This window comes from Lonchura striata, chromosome 1 (genome assembly GCF_050655825.1).
Source record: "Lonchura striata isolate lonStrDom1 chromosome 1, ASM5065582v1, whole genome shotgun sequence".
Taxonomy (NCBI): Eukaryota; Metazoa; Chordata; class Aves; order Passeriformes; family Estrildidae; genus Lonchura; species Lonchura striata.
In genome coordinates this window covers 115,250,296-115,276,855 of record NC_140703.1, presented here as the reverse complement: position 1 = coordinate 115,276,855, position 26,560 = coordinate 115,250,296, and the positions used below count along the sequence as shown (strand labels likewise).

Here is a 26,560-nt window from a genome sequence, read left to right as displayed (position 1 = left end):
CTTCCTCACCTTCAAGTAGATAGAGAGGGGAAAGAATGGCCAACATCAACTCTTGGCTTTTAAAAGTATTGCTTGTGAGGGGTTAAATGAGGCCTCCACACCTCTGAGCATCCATGTGCTGGCTGGTTGCTCCATGGATTCTGGGCAGACAAAATGACTCTGCCCATCACACAAAGATAATGCTGCATGTGGATGTCAACATCCATGTGATTCCTGCCCATTTTGGTCCTCTTTAATTAGGGACTGTTCTGCCTCATTGGACAGGCTGGTGTAATAGCTTGGGATAAAGATTGTCACAGCTTGAAAAATCTTTGGAGCAGTGGGAGGTAATGATCCTGCCTGAGGCAAAGCACTGCTTCTGGCCCTGTGATTCTGTCCCACACTCCATTGAATCTTTTTTCCCAAACGCTGCAGTTTAGCCCCTGAAAAATGCAGTATTTTTATGAGTGTGTTCCATCTTCACTCTGGCCCCATAATTCCTGCTGGATGTGAGCAGGGTGAGCAGGGGCAGAGGATGGCATCTGAGACGTGAAATGCCAGTTAGAGGCTTCAGCCCGTGCGATTTTTCATGCTGAATGGTTTTCCAGAATGTGACGAGCAATTTCTCTTTCATCTGGAAGATGGGAATTTCTGAGAATAAAGACTGAGTCCCCTTTTCCACCCCACTAACCTTTTCCCTTCCCTGAGCAGTTTTGGGAAGTACTGGTCTGTTTAGGCTATGATCAATTGTCACAAAAGACTGCTTTAAACTTTTGGCCCATATGGAATAAGCAATGTTTCCTTTTCCCAGCGTTATCACAATTCGTTTTACTTCGTAGTTGAAAAGTAAATGAAAGAAATAGCTGGAGGCACATTTGTGAATAATTACATTTGCACCACATTTCTTCAGAGTTTGATGGGTAGATTTATGTGTAAGATTTTATTGTTTTCCTTCAGCTTCATTATCCATCCAGTGTTTGCCATGGATCACAAGGCGCTGTAGCAGATCATGGAGGCAGCATTCTAATGCTGTTTCATCTGGAAAGGGAAAACATAGATCTTTTTTTCAGCTGCAGCAGTGCAAGATGATGGGAGACTTGGAAAGCAGCTCATTAGTTGCTGCTTCAGGCTCTCCTGCTGGGATGAGTGCTGCCTGTGGTGAGGGAAAACCTGTGCCCTGTAAATTGTCTCTGACTTCAGCCCTGCAGCGTGATGCTGCTGAGGTGTGGGGTGCCCCTTTTCAGCAGGCAGTTGATGATGTGCCCCGAGGAGTTTTGCCTCAGATCAAATCAGTTTTGATCAGATTTGCCTCAATTGGCACAGATCCGGTCCGTGGTTAAACGTGATTTTGGGAAATGTATTGGGTAACAATCTTTTGTTATGGCCAACAACTGCTGGCAGTGATCAGAGCCCAGCAGGGACATGCACTGGCTGCCCTGCTTTGTCAGGGTGTGTTCCAAAGAGTTTGAAGGAATCTTTCAGGGAAAACCTTGAAATAGCCGAGTTTGGTGGGAAGGGTTAGGGGGATTTATTTATTATGGTGCTAATGAAAGCAGAAAATGCAGTCCAGGACTTTATCAACCATCTCTGAACCGTGTAAAATCACAAGAAGCTTGTGAGTTTAAGTCTGCTGACAAGAGTTTTGTTTTCCCTGGTTTTCTCCTGGGGGTGGGTGTAGTCCAGGGATTCTCATATCCGTGTGGAAGGAATCATCATGTAACTGAGAAAGTGAAGAGACCAACAAAAGGTTATGTGTGGCAGAGGGTGGGGAGAGAATCCTGATCCACCTTCACTGCCACATCAAGGTAGCTTGGAAGAAGGTGGTTTGTCATCAGAATAGTTGTCCCCCACCAGCAGGAATGAAAACAATCAGATCCAGGAGTAAAACCTGTGCCAGTGCTTACCTGTGCTCTGGGCTGCTGTGAGAATTTCCTGGGTTTTCAGACCATTTCCAAGCTAATTATCCCTTGTGAAAGGAAAACCAGGAGTGCATGAAAGAGGAGCATTTCTGCAGGCTTCCTTTCAGCTCTCTGCAGAAATTTAATGATTTAAGGACTCAAATCCAGCAGCGTGCAGGCTTGAGATATGTGAACAACTACTGACAGGTAAAAGTTACTATGGCATGGGTGGGTATGGACTAGGAAGGGTGCAAAAGGGTTTTAATCTTTTTATCAGTGCAGTGAGGTGATTTCTAGTCTGTGCAGGTCCTGAGCCCAGGCTGGGTTTTCATTGTAATTAATTGGTTAATTCTTAATTTGTAGAATCATAGAATGGTGTGGGTTGGAAGGGACCTTAAAGATCACCTGGTTCCAGCTCCCCTGTTGGAACTGCTGCTCCTACCCAGTAAAACCATCTCATTTGCAGGGTGTGATGCTTTTTAAATCACAAGGCTGCTTTTAGGGAAGCAGCTCAAGGTAAAAGCTAAAATTTTATTCCCTTAGACAAAGCCTGAGCTGGCACCCCACTGAATTTTCTCTCAGATTGACAGTCCATCTGGTAAAGTATCTGTGTTGTGACAGGTACCAATAGAAAATGGTCTGGGGAGAACTCCAAGAAAATCCACTCTCAAAATTTGGGAAATACCTAATTCACCTCTTTTCAGTTTAACATAGGACTTAAACTCTTTAAGCAAATATGTCTGTGCAATTATATATTAATATGTATTCTCTATGTATGCAAATGTGGAGGGACCATACATGTATAAAAAAGTGAAATATGGGCAGAGGGAGAAAGAAAATTATACAGATATGTCTATTACATTACATTGCATATATAGATAGTGCACATGTTGTTTTATAATATATATTATGCACATATGTGTAATCATTGTAATTCCCTACCATCTGCTAATTACGAGTTTCTTCTTTATCAATATAAATATCTTGGCCCATTTGAACACTTCTAATTTCTTAATTACAAGTCATTTTGTCCTAGCATTTCTCAGTGGTGATAGGAAAATAGAAATATAGGAAGAGCTCATGTGGAATTTTGGTTTTGATGTCAACAACTGTAGGTCAAAAGAAACAAAAGGAAGTCAAACCTTAAGATATTGCAAATTATTGCATTACAGTTGATTTTAAGGCAGTGAGGATGGTATACATCAAGCAAAGATTTAAGTGTCCTGGAAATTTTAGAGACAAATTACACTAAATGCTGCATTTCCTTAAGTCTTAACATGAGATTGCTGAGTCACTGTTGCGAGTTAAGATAGTGCTAAAACTTGGCTGTAATAGGAAATGAGCTGTACAAGCCAGATTTCATCAAGAGGTACAGACCCAATTGTGTCTATTCATCCACCCATCTGCTTTTCCCAACTGGCATTTCCAAAGGACAGTAATTGTTACACTGAAAGGCTAAAATCGATGGATAGACTCCACTTTTACTGTTATGTTGCCTTTAACCCATAAATACACAATCAAAATTGGTTCCAGTTTCTCCTTGGCTGTGTCACTTCCGACCTTCTCGTGCCCTTCCCCACGGAAGATAAACTATAATTGTATTTTTGTACTTAGGGTGGTTGTATTGCTTGAATAGTTACACAAACCATGCGGATTCTCGGATTTAATGACTTGATTCTGTGATTTAATGACATAAAGTTAATGGATTGATTTTGTTCCACGAAAATCTTTGTTGTGATAGCTTAGCTTTTCATTAGCCTGTGTAATAAAATTTGGTGAGCTCTCAAGCCGTTCTCTTTATCCAGATTTTCTCTTTCTTCTTCTACTTTCATCTTTCTTAAATGTTTTCTAAATAAAACAAAATACTAAGTGAACATTTCTCTTATATTAGCACAATTGCATTTATTTGCTTGCTGTAGTTAAAATAAAATCAATATGGGATATTGCAAACCTTCCCTTTAAATAGTTCCTCACTTTAGAATGCTCCATGGAAAATGGACACAAAAACTGAGTTCTGAGGAAGAATGAGAAGTAAAGGCAAGAAATCCCACAGGACTCAAGCTAAAACCATGGAATGGCATCCCTCTTTTCTAGTGTGCAGGACAGAGATAATGGGGGATAAGTTTATTTTCATTTTAATAAGACATTGGATGTGTTGCCTTTATTTGCATTAATGCTACTTGGGGATGAGCATGCTGGAGGTATTAATGTCAAAAATTAAAAGCAAAGTGGTTCAAAATGGGTGAATTCCCCCAAGCAGAGCACCCTGCAGACTCCTGGTGTGACGTGCACTGCAGGCTGGCACACAACAGATCCATCAGTGAGGTTAACAAACCAATTTATGGTGAAAAACTCGGTGCTGTGATGAGGTTAGTGGGGCGAACGTGTGCTCCCACCAGCTCAGCCCAGGCTGAGTTTGGGGTTATCTGGGCTACCAGGGCAGGAATTTTCCCAGCTGCACTTTTAACTCGTAGGTGGGTGAAGGAAAATTCAGCAGAGTCAGCTGGGTTGTCCACGTGGAGGTTGAATGCAGCTGAAGGGAAAGCTGAGGCCTGGGAATAAAGGAAGGCAAAGAGCCAAGGATTGAGGATGAAAGACAAAAGCAGAGCCTGGAGAGAAGTGAGGGAAGTAGCACAGTGGTGCAGAGATTGGACATAAATGATTCAGAGGGGAAGAGCTGTGCATGTTGGAAAGGATGAGGCAGGAAATGAGTGGAAAGAATGGAAATTAGCCTTAGGAAGTATTATCTCTTCATCTCATGTTGGAGGTGTGATAAAAACAGTATCTTAATGCCTCTACTTTGAAATATTTTAATCTATCTCTTTTTTTAGGGTAAACATAGAATAATTTAGGTTGGAAAAGACCTTTAAGTTCTCCCTGCTGGGTGGCACAGAGGAGTCCCTCTGTCCCTCACTGTTGGCTGGGGGGACTTGCCCAGGTGCTGGGTGAGTGCTGAGCACCCTTTGGATGTTGCTCCTCAGTGCCCAGCTCCCCACAGGATGTCACTGGGAGGGGTTTGATGTAACTTGTGCAGGCTTTCTCCCTGAATCTGCTCCCCATTGCCATGGCTTTGTCTGCTGATGCCTTTTCCTTGGTCTGAAAACTGAGAGCCAGGTACGGTTAAGGGATGGATAAATGGCTTTTACATCGGTATTTAATAAGGATCTTTAGGAAGAAGGAGAAAGCAGCAGAATTTTCCACCTGTGCTGCTCACTGATCATCCCTGTCTGAATAAGCTGTTGATGTTTTTGTTCTGTTTCCTTTGAGCAGATGGGCAAAAGAAGGTCCAAGAGGAGTTTGACATAGACATGGACGCGCCAGAGACAGAGCGGGCGGCCGTGGCGATACAGTCCCAGTTCAGAAAATTCCAGAAGAAAAAAGCGGGGTCCCAGTCCTAGTAGCTACCTCACAGCTCAAAACAAAGTAATCCTGAGATGATTTATCAAGATCAGAAATAACACAAAGATGCATGTACAGAAATTATCAATATTTAAAACCCCATTGGCAGATAAGAACCCATGAGCTTGTGTGCGACTTCATCCCCCAGATGTTTCACGGCCATTATCCTCTGTAACTCACCATTTTACTTGATGTTGTAATAAAAAGTTAGGGTGAAGTAATTAAAGTGTCTGCCTTCATCTGTCTTTCCATATTAATCCAGCAAGTGCAGCGTTACAAATGAGCCCAGCCCAGATTCCTGTTTCCCTCTCCACCTAAAGCTCAGAGTCATAACAGCACCGTATGTTGCAGGGATTTTTGCTGAGGGATGAGATAGATGCATCTCAGCCCTGCTTCCCTCATTTGGAGAATTCCAGCTGCCAGCAAAATGTGAAAATAAAATTACTTTCTCGTAATGAGCTGAAAGTAAAAAACAAAACAAAACAAAACAAAAAGTTGCAGGCAGAAGCTGGCATGAGGGGTGTAGGAAGCAGGGAGCAGTTTATTTTTGTCTTGCAAGTGTGTCAATAAAGTGGTTTGAGTGGGGGAATTGTGCCTGTCCTTCTTCCTCTTTGCATGATAACATTCAGAGATCTTGGACCGCATTGACTGTTATGGAAAGAAAATAATAAACCAGACACAAAATACCTTTGGAAGTTTGGGATTGATTTTTGTCTGTAATAATAGAAACTGACCCTCTAAACTCTATTTCTTGATGCAGTTTTTCAGTCTCTACGTAATCAGCAACTGTTTCTGTGCCATCTGTTTCCATATTATTTTTAATGTTTGAGGAGTAAATCATAACAGCCTTCCTGTGTCCATTTGCACTGTTCTGTATTCAGCTTTGAGCCCCTTTATTGCTGTGTTAGCCCAGCTTTGGATCAACAAAAAGCAGCTACAGCGTGTCTGAAATGGGGAAGTGAGTGGTGACAGCTTTTCACTCCTTCAGGGGGCACAGATCCCAGCTCTGCCCAGGGGGATCCTTTTCTTCCTCTCCCACCTTCCAGAGGAGTGTTGGATCACCAGGGCAAGGGACAAATGCAGTCACCTTCAAACAGAAAGCCAGGGCAGGGGCAGGAATGGAGGGACAGGAGGGATCTCATGGCCTTCTCACAGGAGCCCATCGGAGCAGCAGTGCTGGAGAGGTGCAGAGCTGTGGGGTTACAAAGGAAAATGAAAAACTTTCTGCAGGTTATGGCACTTGTGGTGCTGGGCATCGTTTTGGAGGTGGTGCCAAGAGCTCTGGCCCCGTGCTGGCTACAGGGAGCCCTCAGGGATGCTGAGCAGGAGAAATCCTGTGGGCAGAGAAGAAAGCATGGGCAAACATGATTTGTGAGCTGCTCGAGGCTGGGTGGGAATGCACAGAGTTTTTTAGAAGTCATTTTGGAGGGGAGCACCCAGACCCTGCTGTGGCACCTCTTTCTGTGTGGCATGACTTTCCCACTCAAAGTCCTCCAAGCTGCAGCTCAGTTCTTTCATTATTTTTTTCTTTTCATCAGCACTGTTCCTCTGCATTTAAGAATTTCACAAATAAACCTCAAATAACAGTGCTGCTGTGCTCAAAGTGTGGTTCGTGGAGGCCCCAGTTCCCCCACTTGTCTTTCACAGCAACTGCTCACCATATAATGATAGCCTAAGCATAATAATCTAAAAATTGTAATGGCTTTGGATTGTTTTGGTGCCATTTTGTTTAGATGAACATATATTTGTAATAAAAGGCTGCATTTGTGTTCTGCATTATGTCATTTGAAACAGCATGAGCTCTGTAATGGCTACTTAATTGAATAAAAACTATGGGTAAGCACTAGGCTTTTATATTTGATCTGACATTCCTTGGACTTAAATTTCCTACACAACAGGAATAATCATATGGTTGGGACACAGAGAAAATGATTGCATTATTGAAGCACAGCAACAGGGGCTGTTAGTAAATGAATTATGTCTCTTTCAGCAGCAGGGCTTTTCTTCAATGTGCAGTTCAGAGTGCATCTTACAGACACAGCCCTAATGTACAGAGACACATAATGAGGAAACAGTGATCTGGCATGAGATTTGGAATAATTGTGGCTGCCCCTGTCAGACAATTTCCTTTTCATTTAAATGTGTTTGCACACAGATTGATGTTCCCAGGAGAGCTTTCTTGCTCCTGAGTCTTGCTCTTCTCTCATCTTTTTGCCCATATCCAAGGTGACAGCTGTTAATTTCTTTTCTTACCAATTTCTTTTCAAAGACCTCTCTGGGTTTGGCTGAGGTGAGAAAAGGAGTTGGATCCCACCAGACTGGGTGAAGGAGGACAGTTAAATATTCCAGGGATAATGTGGGTCTTTCAACTTCCAGACACTCACTTAGCTCTGCCTAACTGTGCATAATGCAGTCATGGAAAGGAAGATTTAAATTAGGGAGATATCTGTGCTGATAACCCCAAAGTTCCCATAGGTAACATGGAAGAATATTCAGAGCAGTAGATTTTGCAGGAAATGGGGTTATGGCTCCCACCACTGACACCCACACCCTCCCTAGACACATCCATGCTGCCTCTGCTCCAAATTGCTGCCAGATTATCCCAAAAGAGAATAACCTACAGCTGAGTGATCAGAACAATTGCCCGAGCCTGTGAAATCCTTAGCTCACGTCGCTGCCTGGACCGTAAAATAACTTCTGGAATTAAACACAGAGACCAAGAGAAGGAACCAAAGCCCTAAAAAAGCACAGGAATGCCCACACAAGGGAAACAGCAAAGAATGTGGAGTCTGTCAAGTCAAGGAGAGAAAAGCAAGCCACAGCCAAACCTGTGGGGGAAGTGGAGGTTTCACAGAAAGTAGAAATGAGTTTTGGATTAATGCCCAGAGCAGAGGATCCCACAACTCAGGCAGAGTTTGGAGCAACCTGGCAAAATCACAGAATCATAGAATCAAGCCATGGAATGGGTTGGATTGGAAGGGTTCTTAAAGCTCAGCTCTTTCTGACCTTCTTTTCCATCAGAAGGAAACATCCACTGTCCTAGGCTGCTCCAAGCCTCAATGTCTAACCTGGTCTTGGTGTGCCAGGGCCTCCCCACCCTCCCAGGGAGGAATTCCTTCCCAATATCCCATCTGAACTGACTCTCTTAATATCAACAAATTAATACCAACAAATCACCAGGAGTGTGTTGGAGTCCAGGGCATTCCTCTGGCTGCCCTGGCTGACTCGAGACCCTAACATAAAGTCAAAAACTTCTGTGGCTTTGATTTTAGCCTGTAGAAAAAGCTGTCAATTTTGTATGAAGAATTACAGGTCACAAAGGTTTTAATAGTGTAATATTTAAATTAACACAAGGTGGAAAAGTAAAGTTTTAAGAGTTTTAGAATAGGGCTCAAGGGGGTACAAGATGGAGGAATTTAAGTGTGTCCAAGCCTTCTCCTTTATCTTGTCTTCCATGTCTTAGTGTGATAGTGACACTTTTCTATTATTTTAAGGTAAAGATTTACTGTCTAACATAAATGATGAGAATTGGTAACAAATTGTGAACACAGACATGTAGTTTTGAGTATATAAGGTGGGAGCTGTCCAAAGCTCAAGGGCAGACTACCATAGCTTCCTTTCTAGGCAAAACTCAGCAAATAAAGAAAGAATGTTATAAATAAGAAAAAAGAACAACCTTAAAAGCACAATCAAAGACATTCCAAACTCCTCCTTTAGCTACAAAAGAATCTTTATGATCTCAAAGTCACGCTAACCTTCTAAACCCCAAAACATCACCAGGAGTGCCTGAGGTTCACCCATGGCTGGTGGAGGAGCTCAGATGCACAACATCTGCCTTGCTCAAAGCATTGCTCCCACTGGCCTCAGCTCCAGGGAAAATTAACAACATATTTTAGCAATGTCATTTAGAAAGGGCTCTAGCAGAATTCAGGGATTTCCAAAGAGCAGCTTCATTAGGAGTCTTGAGAGAGAACCAAAGATATGATGTGATCCAGCCATGATACATCACCACCCAGCAGCTGTGATTCCCAAACCTGCTGCTGGAGGAGATGACAGGTGGGAATTGGGAACCCAGGGACTCACCTGGATTTTCCAGAAGTTTTAACAGGACTGTCTTGGGTGCCTCTCAGAGGAGCTGAGGTGTGGCGACAAAGGGTCCCACAGAAAAACAATAAGGTGACAATTTGTTATACAGGCTCCCCAGGGCAGTGGGCACAGCCCCAAGGCTGCCAGAACTCAAGGAGTGTGGGGACAATGCTCCCAGGAACAGGGTGGGATTTTGGGATGTCTGTGCAGGGCCAGGAGTTGGGCTTTGATGATCCCTCTGTGTCCCTTCCCACTCAGGATATTCCATGATGCTAGAATTCTTTTCTCAATATTAGCTCTACATGAGTGTTCAAAGCCTGATGGGAAAAATGCAGAGTGTATTATCAATATGATGAAATTAATATTTAGACATCTATCTCCTGGAAGCATTTAAATGCAAATATCCTTCTCAATCTGAAAACAGCAGAAATCCCTTGTATTGGTTTACATGATCAAGACAATCTTCAGAGGGGGAGGATCCAGGAACTTCCCCTCAAAAGAGAAGCACTGCCATTTCTAATCCATTAAAATCTAGTCACGAATGGGTTATTTAGCTCAATTTTTAAATTAAGGCAGTGCATTTTTTCTGGGTTGGTTTTTTTTTTTTTAAATCCCTAAACTCTCCCTGACAGATGGTCTCCTGCCTTTTAGTATCTCCAGTGATGGTAAGGCTAAAACCTTCCTTGGCAGCTTGTTCCATGGCTGAACTTTTCTTAAAGCTATAAAGGTTGGTTTGTACTTAAAACCTAAACCCTCCCTCCTGCCATTTAGATTAATTTGTTCCAGTCCAGCTCTACCCAGTTTCCCATATCTTATCTTGTGGGTCTCCTTTTCAAACTTTTTTGTTATTTTCTGTTATTCTCCTTTGAACTTTGCCCATTTATCTGTGCCTGGAATGAAATGCAGCCATCCAGATGAAATGCACCCAGTGCCAGGCACAGCAGCACAATTATCTCCACTATTTTACAAGTGATGAGCCCCTCACCACACATTTACATGGCTTTTGGCATTTTTTTTGTGGTAGCATTATTTTCCTGGCTTGTGGTCAGAACATCATTTCCCAAGAATATGGAGCTGCTCTGTGATCTCTCTGGCTGGTCAGGATTTCACCGTTTTTTCCTACAAAAGATTACTCTGGCTGTAAAACATCTTTATTCTTTTAATTTTATAACCCCCCTCCACCTCTGCAATACTGGGATGACACAGAAATCTGGGTAAATGTCTTTATCTGAAGCACTTTTTCCTTCAAATAAGGCAGGAATTGTAATAGTTTCTTTTTTTTTTTTTTTTTTTTTGTGCTTTCCCATTTTCTGTTACTAAATAATTACAGTCAGGTGCAGAGGCTTCAATGATCTCTAAATCAACCTTTTTTGGAAACTCAGAAAAGGTTTCAATGACTTCCTACTTTATTCTGAAAAGTTAACTTGCCTTTTACTGGTGATGACTAATTATTTGATAAGAAAAGTCTTCAAATTCACAGCTAAAAATAGCTTTTGAAATAAGCCTGAGGACTCTTGTCCCTTCTCAGTGCGTTGTGATTTAATGATCTTTTCACAAAGGCCAAACTTATACTATTACTCACATTCAGTGGTAGTTTCCAGCAGGAATATTCCTGCAGAAATCTTCAGGACTAATGTGACAAAGGGAGGGGGTGTGAGCCATGATCTGTTGGCCTCATCGAGTACACAAAGTACAGTGACTTTTTGTGCTTGGTTTGCAGATCTTGGCAAAATTATACCCCTGGATTCCTTGAGCCGTTGCAATTTCTTGTTGGGAGCCAAGTCTGTATTTATTAGAGTGAATTATTGAAAAAAATAAAATAACCAGCAGATGATTAATAACAGATACAATAATTAATACAGCAAGGGGAAAACTGACAGGTTTCCAGAAGACTGGAAGCAACTGGTGACAGGACAAGGGGAAAAGAATGGGCTTAGATTGGAGATTAGGAAAAAATTGTACTTTGTGAGGGTGGGCAGGCCCTGGCACAGGGTGGCTGCCCCTGGATCCCAGGTTGGATGGGTTTGGAGCAGCCTGGACAGAGGAAGGTGTCCCTGCCATGGCAGGGTGGAATTCCATGATCTGTGAGAATCCTCCCAAGCACTCCCTGACTCCGTGATCTCTCCAAACAGGTTCAGCTCAGATCACACACACAAGCCACAGTGAGGCTTTCCTTCGTGTGGCACGGGCAGAGCTGTCACCCTCCTCCTGCTGTGACCAAACCCAGCTGCAGTGGCAGCAAATTGTCCCTCCTTGGCTCCAGGGACATTTCTGGCCACGTCCCCGCTGTGCTGTGCCCCTGCCCAGGGCTGGCACCATCCTGCTTCCCCCACCTCTGCACGGGGGCTGCAGTGTCTGCTCCCCACTTTAGGATCCCGTGGGATACAGCAGTGCCCTTTAGGCACTCTTCTCTTGGTGTCACATCTCTCATTATTCAGGTGTTTGGACAAAACTCACCCCAATCCTGCAAACCTTGAGGTGGAGCCTTTGAGGGGCTGATGGAGGCACGCACCTGCCTGCCTGCCCAGGTGAGCTGAACAGGCAAATCCCTGCCAAAAAAAGGCCTGGAGAGGCATCAGCAGGAGAGCTTTGAGCTGATCAGCCACGGGGCTGTGGAGTCACCACCCTGCCCTAAAAGCCCAGAGCAGCACCGGGCACCACTTGGCAGGGCAGGGGATGGAGTGGGAGGAGATGGCAGCAGAGCTGGGAGCAGGGATTGGGATTTCTGCAGTGGGAAGGGGTTTGGGAAGGTGAGGGGGACAGGTGTAACAACAGCTCCTTGAGGGGAGGCACAGGGTGTGGGCAGAGAGCCTGGCAGGAAGGGTGGGCAGGATGGGAGGGAGGGGATTGCCTGGTGCCAGGGAGCTGCAGCTCTTCATTCCCCACTCACTCTCGTGCCCATGGAAGGAACAGCTTCAGAGATTTCCCCTTTGGTTATGTAAAACGAGACACGTGGTGGTGCCTTCAGGGATACCTGGGAGCAGCCTGAGGTATCAGCAGTGCCCAGGTTATGCAAGGCAGCTGGCAGGCAGCGAGGATCACAGCTGTGCACTGCAAATTCTGGCAGAGTTAAAAATAAAAGCCTCCCTGTTTGATCAGCCAGCCTGGAGTTTGCCCTCTAACTTCCCCCTGACATATGGTGCCTACAGCCTCTGGAGAGCACCCAAACCACCTCCTGCATCCAGGGTTTAAAAGAATTGGGAGACATCATCTGTGGAGAAATTAAAATCATTGTTTGAGGGGAGAGCAATTTGATTCCGCTAGAATTCTTGTGCCATCAATGTTCCCCTGTTCACAAAGGCCTTTTCTTTACAAAGGATAAGCCGAGGCAATCAATTGTTTTTATCTGGTAAATGAAAATGAATAAAATGCAATTTGGGTGTAGGTAAACAGAGAAGTCATTTTCCACTCAGCATTAGCTCACATCTCAATGGACATTAGCCCTGTGTTTATTGAAGGACAGGTTATTGCCTGGGACATTGGGATTTTAGTGGAATGGAACACAAACTCCAGTTTATTGACATCTGCTGCACAGCAAAAAGATGGATGATTAGCCCCTCTGTTTCTGCTCTTCTTCAGAACTGCTGTGTGGATGCCCACAAGGGGAAAGCTTGGATTATGCATCATATTCTTCATACTTTTATACAGAAGAAGTTAATGGCCCTTTCATAGAAGCACTTTCCATTAATACAAGTTTTCTTGGCATCAGAGAGCTACCTGCTTTTGCTTCGTTCTCACAGATGTACATGACTTAGTGCCTGTCATCTGAATTAAAAGTCCATTATCTTGATTCTGTGCTGCACATTGAAATTGTAATCCTGCACACTTTGTAGTCAATAGTTCTAATTTTCAATAGTATTTTCAGTTTAGAGCTGCCAAAGCTTCAAGGACTAGCAACAAAGCAAAAAGTAAAAAGAATAAAGGAAATGCTGAAAGTATCCAGCAAGGAGGGGAAATTCTCTCGATTACAGTCGGATTTTTTTTTTTTTTTTTTTTTTCCTGCACAGAAACAGATAATTCTCCTTTGAGGAAAAAAAAAAGAACCCAAATAATAAACATCCCTTTTTCATCTGCACAGTCAGAGCTCGGACTCGTGTGCACAGCAGCCGTGAGCAGCTGCACCAGCACGACAGAAACCTCGTTCCTGCCCTGGATTTTGATTTTCCTCAGGTGCCACCTCGCTGCAGGGCTGCAGCACGAGGGAGGACGTGAGAAACAACTCCTGGAGCTGCTGCCTCGCTCCTGCTGCTGGAAGTTCTCCGAATTTATCACCCCAGGGCTGCAGCTCAGCCTCCCTCGCTGGGGAGGGCAGGGGTGGGCCAGGGGAGGTTCAGGCTGGGCATCAGGAGGAATTTCTTCTGAAATTCATGTCTCCCAGCTGAAGGGATTGTTCAATATTGGGACAGATGTTCAGGGGGGCAGCGGGGTCCCCGTGCCTGGAGGTGGCCAAAGACGTGGCACTCGGTGCTCTGGACAGGTTGGACACTCTTGGAGAGGTTTTCCAGCCTCAGTGATTCTGGGATTTGTGACTCTGCAGGCACAGGGGGGCAGCCCTTGGGCTGCTCTGGTGCCTTCCCACCCCACCAGACCCGAGTGAAATTGTAATATGTGATAGAAACCAAGTCACCCTCTGTGTGTGTGGAAGCCACTGCTTCATCCAGAAGAATAATTCAGCATAAAACCTCAAAGACATCCCCACCTGCTTGCCACTTCTGGAGTGCCCTTCTCCCTCTCTGCCCCCGAAAAAGCTGACAATAAGCAGGTGATGGATCTGGGACTTGCAAAACTCCACTGAAAAAATATTTTGCAGCTCAGGAATATAAAACCACATGGCCAAGAAGGACTCATGCACACAGAAAGTTTGGTTTCTCACTTCTTCTAGATTTTCAGGCCATGCTTAGTTATCATGGCATGAGCATGGGTTGCTTGTTCTTTGTCTCAGAAACTGAATTTCACTCTCATTTTTCCTGCTGCTCCTTGCTAAAGCATTCCCAGCTGAAAAGCTTTTTCTGATACACTGCATAAGGCTTGATTGGGTTGCTGGAGTCAACATTAGTATTTTTAGACAATGGTCCACAGCCTCTGATGCAAATCAACTTAAGAGGTTACTTTTGTTTCTGTGCTTTAGGCTATTCTGTTCCCTCTTGTAACTCCTTTTTCCTGTGCTCTGTCAGCAGTTATATTCTTTAGGTGAGATGATTAGTCAAGGCCACTTAATTCCTCTTGCCTGTCTCCTCTCTGACATAAAACCTGTTGATTCCCACTGAAAAAAACCATCTGATCTGTTGGCTGTTAGGAACTTTTGTATTTGTCAGCCTTGGAGTTAAGCATTGTTAAAAAATCTACTTTCCAGTCTGATAATTTAATAAAAAAAACCCTCAGAAAACCCAATCACTTTTGTTTTCCCCTTAAAATATCAATCAAATTAAAACAAAAGCAAGACTTGCCCAGCTTATGTAAAGCTGGATTGCACTTCAGACAGTATTTTTGTGCATTATTAAGTTTACTGAAGTCTCAGGGGATGAAATTTGCAAAAGCAAGTACCATTTAAAGTCATTGGCACTCGTGCACTTTAATCCCCTGGGTGCTTTTGCAAATCTTTCAGAGCCTGTGTAAATGTGCCATATTCAACTGCAGCAATTCCGTGATGGATGAGGCTTCTGCCAAGCAGGGAGATTTAGCAGAGCCTCTCTTCCTCGTGCATTTCACTGTTATTAACAAGCTCTCACCTAGAGCGAAATAAATCTGACTTAATTTGCACCAGCTTCCAGTTATTAGCCATCCATTTGTAAATATAGCTGCAGTGACATCTGATTGTTTTTTGATATGTCTGTTGCATCAGAAACAAAGCCAGACAAATTCTGTCTGGTTACATATCAGCATCTATTGTCTGCTGTGCAGGAACTGCCTGCAGAGAGAGTTTGGAGGAGCTCTGGAGGAACAGGACCTTTTCCTGGTGCTGAAATTCCTTTTTTTAGACAGCAAACCAAGCTGACCCACTGCCCATTTAAGCCTTTCCTCAGGTTTTAGTCTGGCTTCCAACCCTTGAAAGTGTCCAGACTCCTTCTGCAGCAAAATCACCTCAGTTTGGTGAGACAGAGAGGAGTTTATCCCATTTCCATCTCAGTTTGGTGAGACAGAGAGGAGTTTTCCCATTTCTATCTCAGTTTGGTGAGACAGAGAGGAGTTTTCCCATTTCCATCTCAGTTTGGTGAGATAGAGAGGAGTTCATCCCATTTCCAGATGGAGCTGATCCCATCCACTGCTCCTTCCTTATTTATATCAAGCATCCACACTCGCTGCAGCAAGGTTTATGTCAGAAATGCTCATGTGATACCAGAGGTAAATAGTTAATAGACTGGAAAGTCACAGTTAGTGGAGGCTTGGAAGCTCATCCAATAAATCCCTCAAGCACAGGGGCCAAGTGTTGGAGGTGGGCTCCTTGCAAGGCAGTTTTCACCAAAGCTGGGGGAAAAAAAAGAAGGAATTAGTAAATGATGCTGAAGACATCACTTTTAATGAGGATGTGAGGCTGGGTTATATAACCCAGGGTATTTATGACTTCATGGCAATTTAGGGATTTTCATTCCGCAGTCAAGAATTGGTTGGGAATCATAATTGAGAAAATTGACAATTTTTACAGGATCTTTCTTCCTCTAACCTGAAAAGAAAGAAAGAGAGCTCACTGCTCTGACACAGCCTGATCACTTCTCTGATTAACTGAGGCCAAATATTTCAGAGAAATCTGTTTCTCGCCTACATACAGTCAACCAAGTGAATTGATCTAAGAGAGATTTCTTTCTAAATACCCTGTTCAGCAGAATAACCATGCTATTCTCCCACTTAGTGCAACATGAGAGATTGAAGTTTTAGAAACGTGCACTGCACCTCTGCTACCTTACCTTGATAAGAGCTGCATTGCTAAAATAAGAAGCAACTCTCAGTCTCTGGGGTTAAAAGGTCTTTTTCTCTCTTTTTTTATTCCCCTGCTGTTTGTGGGGTTTTCTATTTTCTTGTTTACTAGAGTAGTTTCAAGAATGATGTAATTTCTCCTAGGAAAAAAAAGGAGAAGCCAACTTTTAGAACTTGGTTGAGATGTTGATGGAATTTGGCTGTCCTTGTTCTTCATTACCAAAACAATTAAAGTCGTTGGCTTTTTTTTCTGTGCACTGGGCAGTGCCCCTTGTCTTTTGTCTTGGAACTGTGCACTCCTAAAGCCACAGTGAGGAGAAAACCAGGGATATTACCTTTCTTTAGCTGTGGCATTTATCTTCAGACCTGCAGGATTATCTAGTTAAGCTCATTAGCTGAACTGTCAGTCAAAGCACAGCTTATTTCCAGTTCTTTTTTTCTGGACAATCAATCAATTAAAGATGATAGCAGCTCTGAGATATGAAGATACCAGGTGAGTTCTTGGCCAGGGCATCCAGTTGTTGTGTTTAGCTCCAGATATTGCCCATGTGGGCACAAATACATGGACATTTAAAGAATTCTGGGAGATAAAAGCACTTTGATTTGCTATTTTGTTTCAGCTCAAGTTTTAGGGAAACTAAGAGAGCTTCTGCCTTTCTTGAATGAAAAATAGGTGAAGTATGTTCCCTTTAGCATCCCAAGATGATCTTTCTTTCCTGAATTTTCCTGTGGCAGTGACATCTAAAAGTCAGTTATTAGAACTTAACTTTCTTGTCTAAGATATTATGTAAGTTCAGTGTAGCTGTGATGTGTATTTGTATTTCATAATCATTTCTTGAAACTTCTTTGCATGTGTGAGCGAAGCCTAAGCCTTAAGGGATTTAATATTTACCATATTTCTGCAATCTGGCAAGGTCATCTTTCTGCTGATATATTTGAGTTAGGAATTTACACAGCAAATGCCATAACTATTAAGTGTGAGAGAAAGCTAGAGTCCTGAAAAATTAAGATGTTTGAAAATAGAGCCTGACCTTCTCTAATACAGGATTCCTGATGCCTTCCCCACACCCTTTACTTAATATTTCAGTTCCCATCACACATGGTACAAACATAAATCAATCAGGAGTTTTCCCCCATTTGCAGGCATCAACAGTTTTCAAAGTGACCTTTTTTCTTCCTTCAAAAATTACTTTGAACAGGGAATGAAAATCTCCCTCCCAGAAATCAAAATGTGAATCCAGCAGCGAATTAAATAATTTAATGTATTTTTTTTAAGAGAAGTTTTACTCTTCTGAACTTTTCTGCTGTTCTTTGTTGTAATTTAACCTTCAGCTAATGTGCTGTGTCAAACTCCAGCACGTACAAGATGAGATTGTTCTAATTATAAGATTGTCAAAGTTTTTAGTATTTAAAAAAAATCTGCATTTGCCCATCTGCATTTTCACCATCTTTAAGAGGCTTAAAAGTCACAACTTAGCAAATATAAATTAACATTAAAGAGTCACATGCTGTATCTGCAGAAGGTGCAGAGCTGAGGCCTCTGTGTCTCAAAGTTTCCCCTTTGTCAAGGCTGACAGGAGCAATCTGCTGGCAAGGAGGGGAATGTGACAGAAACTCCTGTTTCTTTAGAAAAGAAACTTCTTTTCAGCTTCTTTAGAAGCTGAACTCCTGCCTTAGAGAGCTGTTCCTACAGTGCCTGAGCTAAACAAGCACTCAGCAATTCCCTTTTCCATTTGAAGACGCGGGGATCTCTTCAAAAGTTGATTTTAGTGCTACCAGCTGCATAACCAAAAGAGTTTTGTGGTGCCACGGTGTTTGTGTTTGCAAACGGTGCTGACCATCCACTCCAGTCTTGGAAACATTTATGCAAACCTATTTCCCTTTTTGAAATAATTGTACACCAGAGTCTGGGAACATTTTGACATGGATTTGAGTCAGCAGTGACAACACCAAACCAAGCTCCCCTCTCTTCAACAAATCTTTGCCACCTTCCTCAGCTGATACAACACAAGGAATGAGCTTCTTATATATAAACTTCAAGGTTTTTATTTTTTAAGTCTTGGAAAACAGCCTTTTGTCATTGTCCAACTAAAAGATGAGATGGAGCCTGGACAACACCAGGCTGTATTTTTTATGGTACAGCACTCACCTTGCCTGCTGTATTCCCACATTTCTAGGCAACAAAAGTGGGTTTTGAATTGTTGTTCTCTCTGCTGCTGAGCTGCTCTGCAGGCAGCCCCAGAGCTGCCAATGCCTTCAGCTGGAGCTGAGCTCAATCTCAGGGCTGCTCCCTGCTCTGCCATGCAAACCTGTCCCCGTGCTGGCTGCAGGAGCTGCAGGAACCCTTTCTCCTTCCTTTCTGTGCTCCTTGCCTCCCTGATGGGCCATTTCTGCCTTTCAAAGTCACCCACCACCACTATAAAAGTTACTTTTACAGTCACACTACAGCAAAGGATGTAGCTTGACCAGCTGACATAAATAAATAAATTCTAGCTTCAAAATTAGACAGTGGCTGTGCTGACTGCTCTGCATCCTTTGTGTGCTGGACTAACAAGTGGCTCCAGATGCTTTGCCACACGCAGCGAGTATTTATTGCCTGAAAAATAAAAAAAAATAAAAATTATGGGATGAATTGATCATCAAACAGCAAGCCACAAGTAAAATGCCAGAGCAATCCTAGCCTGGACTGCCAGGATAAAGCTGGCAGGTGCTTGAGCAAACTGCAATCTTCTGGAACAGGATTAAAATGTTTGCTCTTTGGAGTTGCAGTCCTCGTGGTGGCTGAAGGCGTATTTATATAAATTAATGGAAATACTTGTGATTCTTTGGTGGCAATATGTAATTTTTTTGTGATAGCATCCTAGAATTGCTTCTCAAGCAATGACCTCATTTGGGGGAAACAAAGCAGCACGTGGTGGCCAGCTCAGACACTTGGGAGGTGGAGAGAAACATTTTGCAGGGACATTTAGTGACAGAACAAGGGGAGATTCCTTTAGACTGAAAGAGGGCAGGTTTTGATGGGATATTAGGAGGAAATTATTTTCTGTGAGGGTGGGCAGGGGTTGGAATGGAATTCCCAGAGCAGCTGGAGCTGCCTCTGGATCCCTGGCAGTGCCCAAGGCCAGGTTGGATTTGGGGCTTGGAGCAGCCTGGGGCAGTGGAAGTGTCCCTGCCATGGCAGGGAGCTTGAACAAGACCATCTTTAAGGTCCCTCCTCACCCAAACCATTCCATCATTCCAGTCTCATATGCTCCTTTCTAAAGCAGGATGGGCAGTCAGGAATTTTAACATCCATTGGCAGGAAGATCCTTGGGAAGCACTACAGGAAAACTCTGCAGACTAAACCTAGGACAGGTAGAAGAAGACATGTAGTGCTTTTAATTTCCCTTCTGATCCTGGTAGTTCCCTCAATCTCTTCAAGATTCAATGGAAATTAGTTTCCTAAAGAACTGCATTTTGCAGCTAATGGGAGTCCTTGGTTATGGTTATTTCCTAAATGGGAGGGGTGGCACTGGGTGGACCTTAAGGTCCCTTCCAACCCAAACCATTCCATGATTTGAGGGGAGATGGGGAAGTTCTCCCCCTCTGGCTCACCCCAGATCCCTGCCCCTCTCTGGAGTTGTTCCAGGGCTCCATCAGCCCCAGGCTCAGCAGCTGGGCATGGCAAAGACCCCAGGGGTCACAAACCCACTCCCCCTGTCCCCTGCTCCCTTCTGCATGAGGGTTTCTGCTCAGAGCCCAACTTCATTCCTGTTCATCTGAATTTAAACCTGGGGCAGGAAATCTGCTTCAGGCATGGCAGAAAGCAGATCTCCTTCTTTACCCCAGACTGAGCTCCAGCACACGATTCCTGGGCAAGCATAGGGGTCACCTATTTAAATAAGTCCATTTTGACCTTTTCCTTTTCTTTAGTCCCAATACTTGAGGTAGTCCATGTTCCTCAGGGAGAAAAAAGAAAGAGAGGCCATTTGGTATAAAATGACAGCAATTCCACACTGTTTGGATTGTCAGAAAGGTGAGACTTTTCCTTTACTCCTTCTCTCCTAATCTAATTTCCATCTCTGCTCAGCTTTGTGCACCATTTTGTCCTGCCAGAAGAGCTCCTCCATCCCTTTTGTGCCTTCGGCCTGCTCTGCACTGTCCCTTTCTTTCCTGTACCACAATTTGATAAAGTCATGACATTAATTACTGAGCAAAATCATGTTTCTCTCTATGGTGGGTAATTTCTAGAAAAAACACTTTCTATCAGTAACAAGTATTCTGTCACATATGTCCCTGCCTGTTTGAGATTCCAGGAAACCAGCCCAAGGCAGTGTTTAAAATCCCAATTCAGCTGTAATTTATATCTGCATCTCCAGGTACTTCAAAGCAATCTTTGCTTCCATCAGCTGTGGAAGGAGTAGGGTGATATGAGAAAACACAGATGCCTCTCCTGAATTTCACCAGAAATCCTGACAGAGGTCCTCTCCCTCTCCCTGCAGCCGCAGTTTCACACGAGCTGTTTGCTGAAGGACAACCAGAGGGAAAATCCCTTAATTGCAATCCACCCTGGCTGGCTTCTGTCAGCAAACCTCCATCACTGCAGGCAGCACCCAGGGAGGGGAACCTGCTGCCTCCCCAGCTGCTGAGCTGCTCATCCATCAGCTCATTAGCAGGGTTTCTTTGACATCCCTCCCCCAGTTTGCCTCCCTTTGTTCTGTTTTATGGAATGAGGGAACCACAGAATGGGATGGGTTGGAAGGAAACTTAAAGATCATCTTGTCCTAACATTCCTCCCATGAGCAGGGACAACTTCCACTGTCCAAGGTGGCTCCAAGCCCCATCCAGCCTGGTCTTGGACACTGCCAGGGATCCTGGTGCAGCCATAAAATCTCTGGGCAACTTATTCCAGTGTTTTGCCAACATCACAGGAAAGAATTTCTACCTAATATCCCATCCATGGCTCTGGGCATGGGGAGTGGGAGCCATTCCCTGTGTGCTGTCCCTCCATGCCCTGGAAATTGTCTCTCTCCAGCTTTCCTGGGGCTCCTCCAGGCCCTGCCAGGCCACCCTGAGCTCAGCCCAAAGCTTCTCCTGTGCAGGTGAACAATCCCAGCTGTGCCAGCCTTTCCTGCCAGCAGAGCTGCTCCATCCCTCTGCTCATCCTGGAGCCTCCTCTGGGCTCTCTGCAGCAGCTCCAGCTCCTCCTGGGCTGGGACAGGGCTGGGGCAGCTCTGCAGGTGGGATCTCACCTGGGGGGCACAGGGACATAATCTCCCCTTCACTTGCTGCCCACACTGGGATGAGCCCAAAACCTGGAGGGTTCTGGGCTGCCAAACTGGGTCATGTCCACCCTCTCACCCTCCAGCACCTCCAAGCTTTTCCTGGCAGCTTTAATCTTGAATTTGTCATCCCCAGGTTTGTTTTTACCAGGTGTTTCCCCAGTCCAGCTGCAGCACCTCAAAACCACGTGAAATTCCCATGGATTTCCCAGGCTGAGCCCTCTCCTGGAGGGTGAAACCCTCTCTGAGGGCTCTCAGGAGCCCTGTCAGGAGAGGGGAGTGACAGCAGGAGCAGCCTCAGCCCTCAGCCATCACACACCCTTCTGTCCACATAAGCAGGAAACTTTTCACAATTCGGGTTTGTTTATTGCCTGCGCTCGCTAAAGGCCACAAAATGCTAATGTTAACGCTACGAGCACATTACTGCCTCTTTAATTTATTTCAGCTCGCTCCCGTGGATGGCATTTGGATAAGCTAAACTGCCAGTTGAACTGAATTTGTTGTGCAGTTCGACGTAAAAACCAGGCTGGAAATAGATCTGTATTCAGAGGCATCTAATTAGGAAAGCATCATGATAGTCAATGCAAATGTTTTCCAAGGCTCTGCATCTGTGCACCGTGCATCAGTTGGGCACTGAGATTGCAATATCCATTTTCCAAGCCTTAAAAGCCATCTAAAGAGGAAAACATGCAATTCCAGCCTGCCTTGGTGAAGGAAAGAGCAAACCTCGTGTTGTAGTGCTTCAGCATCCACGGGTAAATTTCCTCAGCAAAATCAGGAGGAAATAGGAAGGGAAATTCGTAGGGTGTACCAAGAGTCTGTGCAATGTTTATTATCTGAGAGCTGTGGTTTACAAATGCCCAGAGCCTTAGGCTGCACACAAACACTGGTGGATATGCAAGGGTACAACTCAAATTTATCATTTTTGGAGACCAAAATACTTGGAAGTAGTCTGAGGATGCTGACCTGGGCTCTCTTCTTTTTTGCCCTTGTTTTAAAAGAGTTTTTTGTATTACAGTATACATGGACACATGAATATAAGTACTCATATATGTATATATAGATATATAGAATACTGGAATGTCTTGAGTTGGAAAAGATATTAAGCATCATCCAATTTATTATCTGAGAGATGTGGTTTACAAATGCCCAGAGCCTTAGGCTGCACACAAACACTGGTGGATATGCAAGGGTACAACTCAAATTTATCATTTTTGGAGACCAAAATACTTTGAAGTAGTCTGAGGATGCTGACCTGGGCTCTCCTCTTTTTTCCTCCTTGTTTTAACAACGTTTTTTATATTATAGTACACATGGACACGTGAATATAAATACTCATATATGTATATATAGATATATAGAATACTGGAATGTCTTGGGTTGGAAAAGACATTAAACATCATCCAATTCCATGGGCAGGGACATCTTCCACTATCCTAGGGTCTTCCAAACACTGTCCAGCCTGGCCTTGGACACTTCCAGGGATGGGGCAGCCACAAGTTTTTTGTGGCAGGGCCCCACCACCCTCACAGGGAACAATATTTTCCCAATATCCCACCTAACCCCACTTTCTCTTTAAGCCATTCCCCCTTGTCCAGTCACTCCATCCCTTGTAAATAATCTCTCTCCACCTTTATTGCATATTTCTTGTTTCTTGGCAAGATTTTGCAAAGTTTCTCATGAAAGCATTTTAAAATACTTTGAAAGCATCATAAGTGCAGTAGAATGCTTTTCCCTGTGCTTCTAAAGTGTTATAAAAATCCTTAAGGATCTGTGCAAACTCTCTAAAAAAACCTGAATTTGCTTCTAGCATCTAAACCTGACTAAAAATAACCAGTCCATCAAACTCAAAAGAACACAGAATTTTATTCAAGTTCACCTAGGGACTTGATTATCCTGTTGAAAAATGGCAAAAAAAAGCAATTATGAAAACCTAGGCAGAAAAACAGATTGATCTCCTAGGTCTGTTTAGTTACTCTCTTTCAAAACAACAGATACCTCCCCCTTTTCTGTAAGTAAATAATTTCTGGCCTCTCACATCTATAGAAAATTGCTTTTCTCGAGGAATTTATTCAAAAAGCCATTGCAGATCTATTTGTAGAACAAATGGGTCTTTAATGATTCGCAGTCTCATTTGAATATTCGTGTTAATGTGCATTTTTTCCCATTTAGGAAATAACCATAACCAAGGACTCCCATTAGTTGCAAAATGCAGTTCTTTAGGAAACTAATTTCCATTGATTCTTGAAGAGATTGAGGGAACTACCAGGATCAGAAGGGAAATTAAAAGCACCACATGTCTTCTTCTACCTGTCCTAGGTTTAGTCTGCAGAGCTTTCCTGTGGTGCTTCCCAAGGATCTTCCTGCCCATGGATGTTAAAATTCCTGACTGCCCATCCTGCTTTAGAAAGGAGCATATGAGACTGGAATGATGGAATGGTTTGGGTGAGGAGGGACCTTAAAGATGGTCTTGTTCAAGCTCCCTGCCATGGCAGGGACACTTCCACTGCCCCAGGCAGCTCCAAGCCCCAAATCCAACCTGGCCTTGGGTGTTGGAACTCAAAATGTCCCTCAGACATTTTTAGAGGTTCCAGGCCCTGGTCAGAAACATTTGAGACCCTGGCAGGCAACTGGAAACAGCTGTGATTTTGAGTTTGAGCCATGGAATGAGTTACCAACTTTGAAGGTAGAACAAACAGCCACAAAGGATTAGATAGGATAGTAGAAGTAGTTACAAAGTAGAGGGAAAAAATTTTTACTATTGTGCAGGGGGGTTTTAGCACCTGTCCAGGGGGTTTTTACTTTGTACATGGGGGTCAGAAGTTCTAAGATGGAGGAAAGTGGGCTGATCCTGTTCTTCCTCCTTCTTCTTCCTTGCCTCCATGTTCTTGGTGATGTTGGCACTCACAGATTGGTTTAGAGTAGAAAAGCACTTGGTAATATGGGTAGTAGGTATTGGGGGAAAACTATAAACATGTAACACGTAATATATCATATAAAAGATAGCAGCAGCCCTGGGTGGGGGGAAGGAAGAAGAAGACACAGACAGAGAGGATGTCAGTGTGTTTGTGCCTCTGCCCAGGCTGCTGACCAAGCAGCCACAGTCAGAGAAGAAAATCTTTTAGATAACTCACAATAAACTGCCTTGAGACCAAACAACAAGAGGCTGCGGAGTTTTTCTTTGGAAGCAGGGATTAGAGGAGAGACTTTTCCTCCACACGAGACCCCTGAACCAAGCCCGGGGTTCTCACACTTGGGCACTGCCAGGGATCCAGGGGCAGCCCCAGCTGCTCTGGGAATTCCATCCCAGCCCCTCCCACCCTCACAGGGAGGAATTTTTTCTTACTTATCTGATCTAAAGCTGTAATTTCTCACTTTGAAGCCATTCCCTGTGTGCTGTCCCTCCATCCCTGGAAATTGTCTCTCTCCAGCTTTCCTGGGGCTCCTCCAGGCCCTGCCAGGCCACCCTGAGCTCAGCCCAAAGCTTCTCCTGTGCAGGTGAACAATCCCAGCTGTGCCAGCCTTTCCTGCCAGCAGAGCTGCTCCATCCCTCTGCTCATCCTGGAGCCTCCTCTGGGCTCTCTGCAGCAGCTCCAGCTCCTCCTGGGCTGGGGCAGGGCTGGGGCAGCTCTGCAGGTGGGATCTCACCTGAGGGGCACAGGGACAGACCCCTCACTACAGACACCACTTCTCAGTGCTGTACGAAATATTAATAAAATATAAGGAAAAATGAGGACGGAAAGAGATGAAAATGAAGAATTCCAGCAGCTGTTCTGACTGAGCTGGGAGAAAGCATCAAGGTTTCTACACATCCAGAGCCTTTTCCATGGTTAGAACTTACTGAAGACAACAATTCATGTTAAAGATGTCAGTTTTTCACAGACATTTTTTGGAATGTCCTGCTGGAAATCAGAAGGAAACAAAAATTCAACAAATGTTTGTGGTAATAGTTTTTGACAGAGCCCTTTAAATCTTTAGTCAGATATGAACTGAGTGTGGTTCTCTGCATATTTTACTTATTTCCTGTAGTAGCAGCAGTGCAAGACATATTGGAACTGTCTTCAGGGATTGTGTATTTAAATTTTCTTTATTAAACAGTTCAGTTGGTAATGTGTATTTACAGGGGTTTTTTTTCCTTTCTAATTAATTGTTTTAGAGATAGCTATTATTTTCTGTCATATATTAAAGAACAAAAAAAGGGAAGGAGGAAAAAGAGGAGCCCTAAAGCCTTTCTGCATCATTATCCATTTATTAAAGCACTTAGGAACGTGAGTTACCCTCACATTTTTATGCGGGGTATATTATATTTTTATGGCCATTACAAGAAGTTCTGACCATCCTGAATTAATGGGAGCTTTGCCTTAGAGACTGAACTTCACAGCCTGGGTTTTAGGCATAGCCTGGTTCTGCTCAGTGATCTGAGACTCGTGGTTGCAAAGCCCAGAAGTTAAAAACCCTTCAGACAAAGCTAACAGGGCTGGGAGAAACTGAGCTGCAAGGAAGGAACAGTTGGAGGAAGTAAAAAATTCACTGTAAGAATTGAGAAGAATCAGAGCAGCGTTTTAGCAGGGCCTGCTGGAATAGGAGAATGGGCAAAAGATTCAAACTCAGGGTAGGTTTAGATTAGATAGAAAGTAGAATTTTTTTTTATGATGAGCAGGATGAGGCTCTGGAGCAGGTGGTGAATGCCCCATCCCTGGAAACACGGAAGGCCAGGTTGGATGGGACTGAAAACAATCTGGTCGAGTGGGAGATGTCCCTGCTCACAGCAGGGTGGAACTGGGGGGATCTTTGTGATCCCTCCCAACCCAAACCATCCTGTGATTCCCTGAGTTCTGCCTTGCAGCTTCATGCACAGTCAGCTCTTAATTCATGGTGAAATATGAGTCATTAAAATTGTGCCCCGTGGAGCAGGCACAGACTTTCCCAGGCATTTTCCTGGGGAAGATGCCAGATCAGAGAAAAGAATAAAAAACAATTCTTATCTCCACTTGCTGCACCTGCTGTTGTGCACATGTGGAACGT

General features: G+C 43.9%; 1 protein-coding gene across 1 annotated transcript in view; it reads left to right on the top strand.

Moving 5' to 3' along the window:
- Nucleotides 1-7,119, top strand: part of PCP4 (Purkinje cell protein 4) — a 50,577-nt gene extending 43,458 nt beyond the window's left edge. The window contains exon 3 of the mRNA XM_021527480.4: nucleotides 5,148-7,119. Within this exon, the coding sequence (XP_021383155.1) occupies nucleotides 5,148-5,275 (128 nt within the window). The 3' untranslated portion in view covers nucleotides 5,276-7,119. The remainder of the gene's footprint in view (nucleotides 1-5,147) is intronic.
- Nucleotides 7,120-26,560: the final 19,441 nt, after the last annotated feature.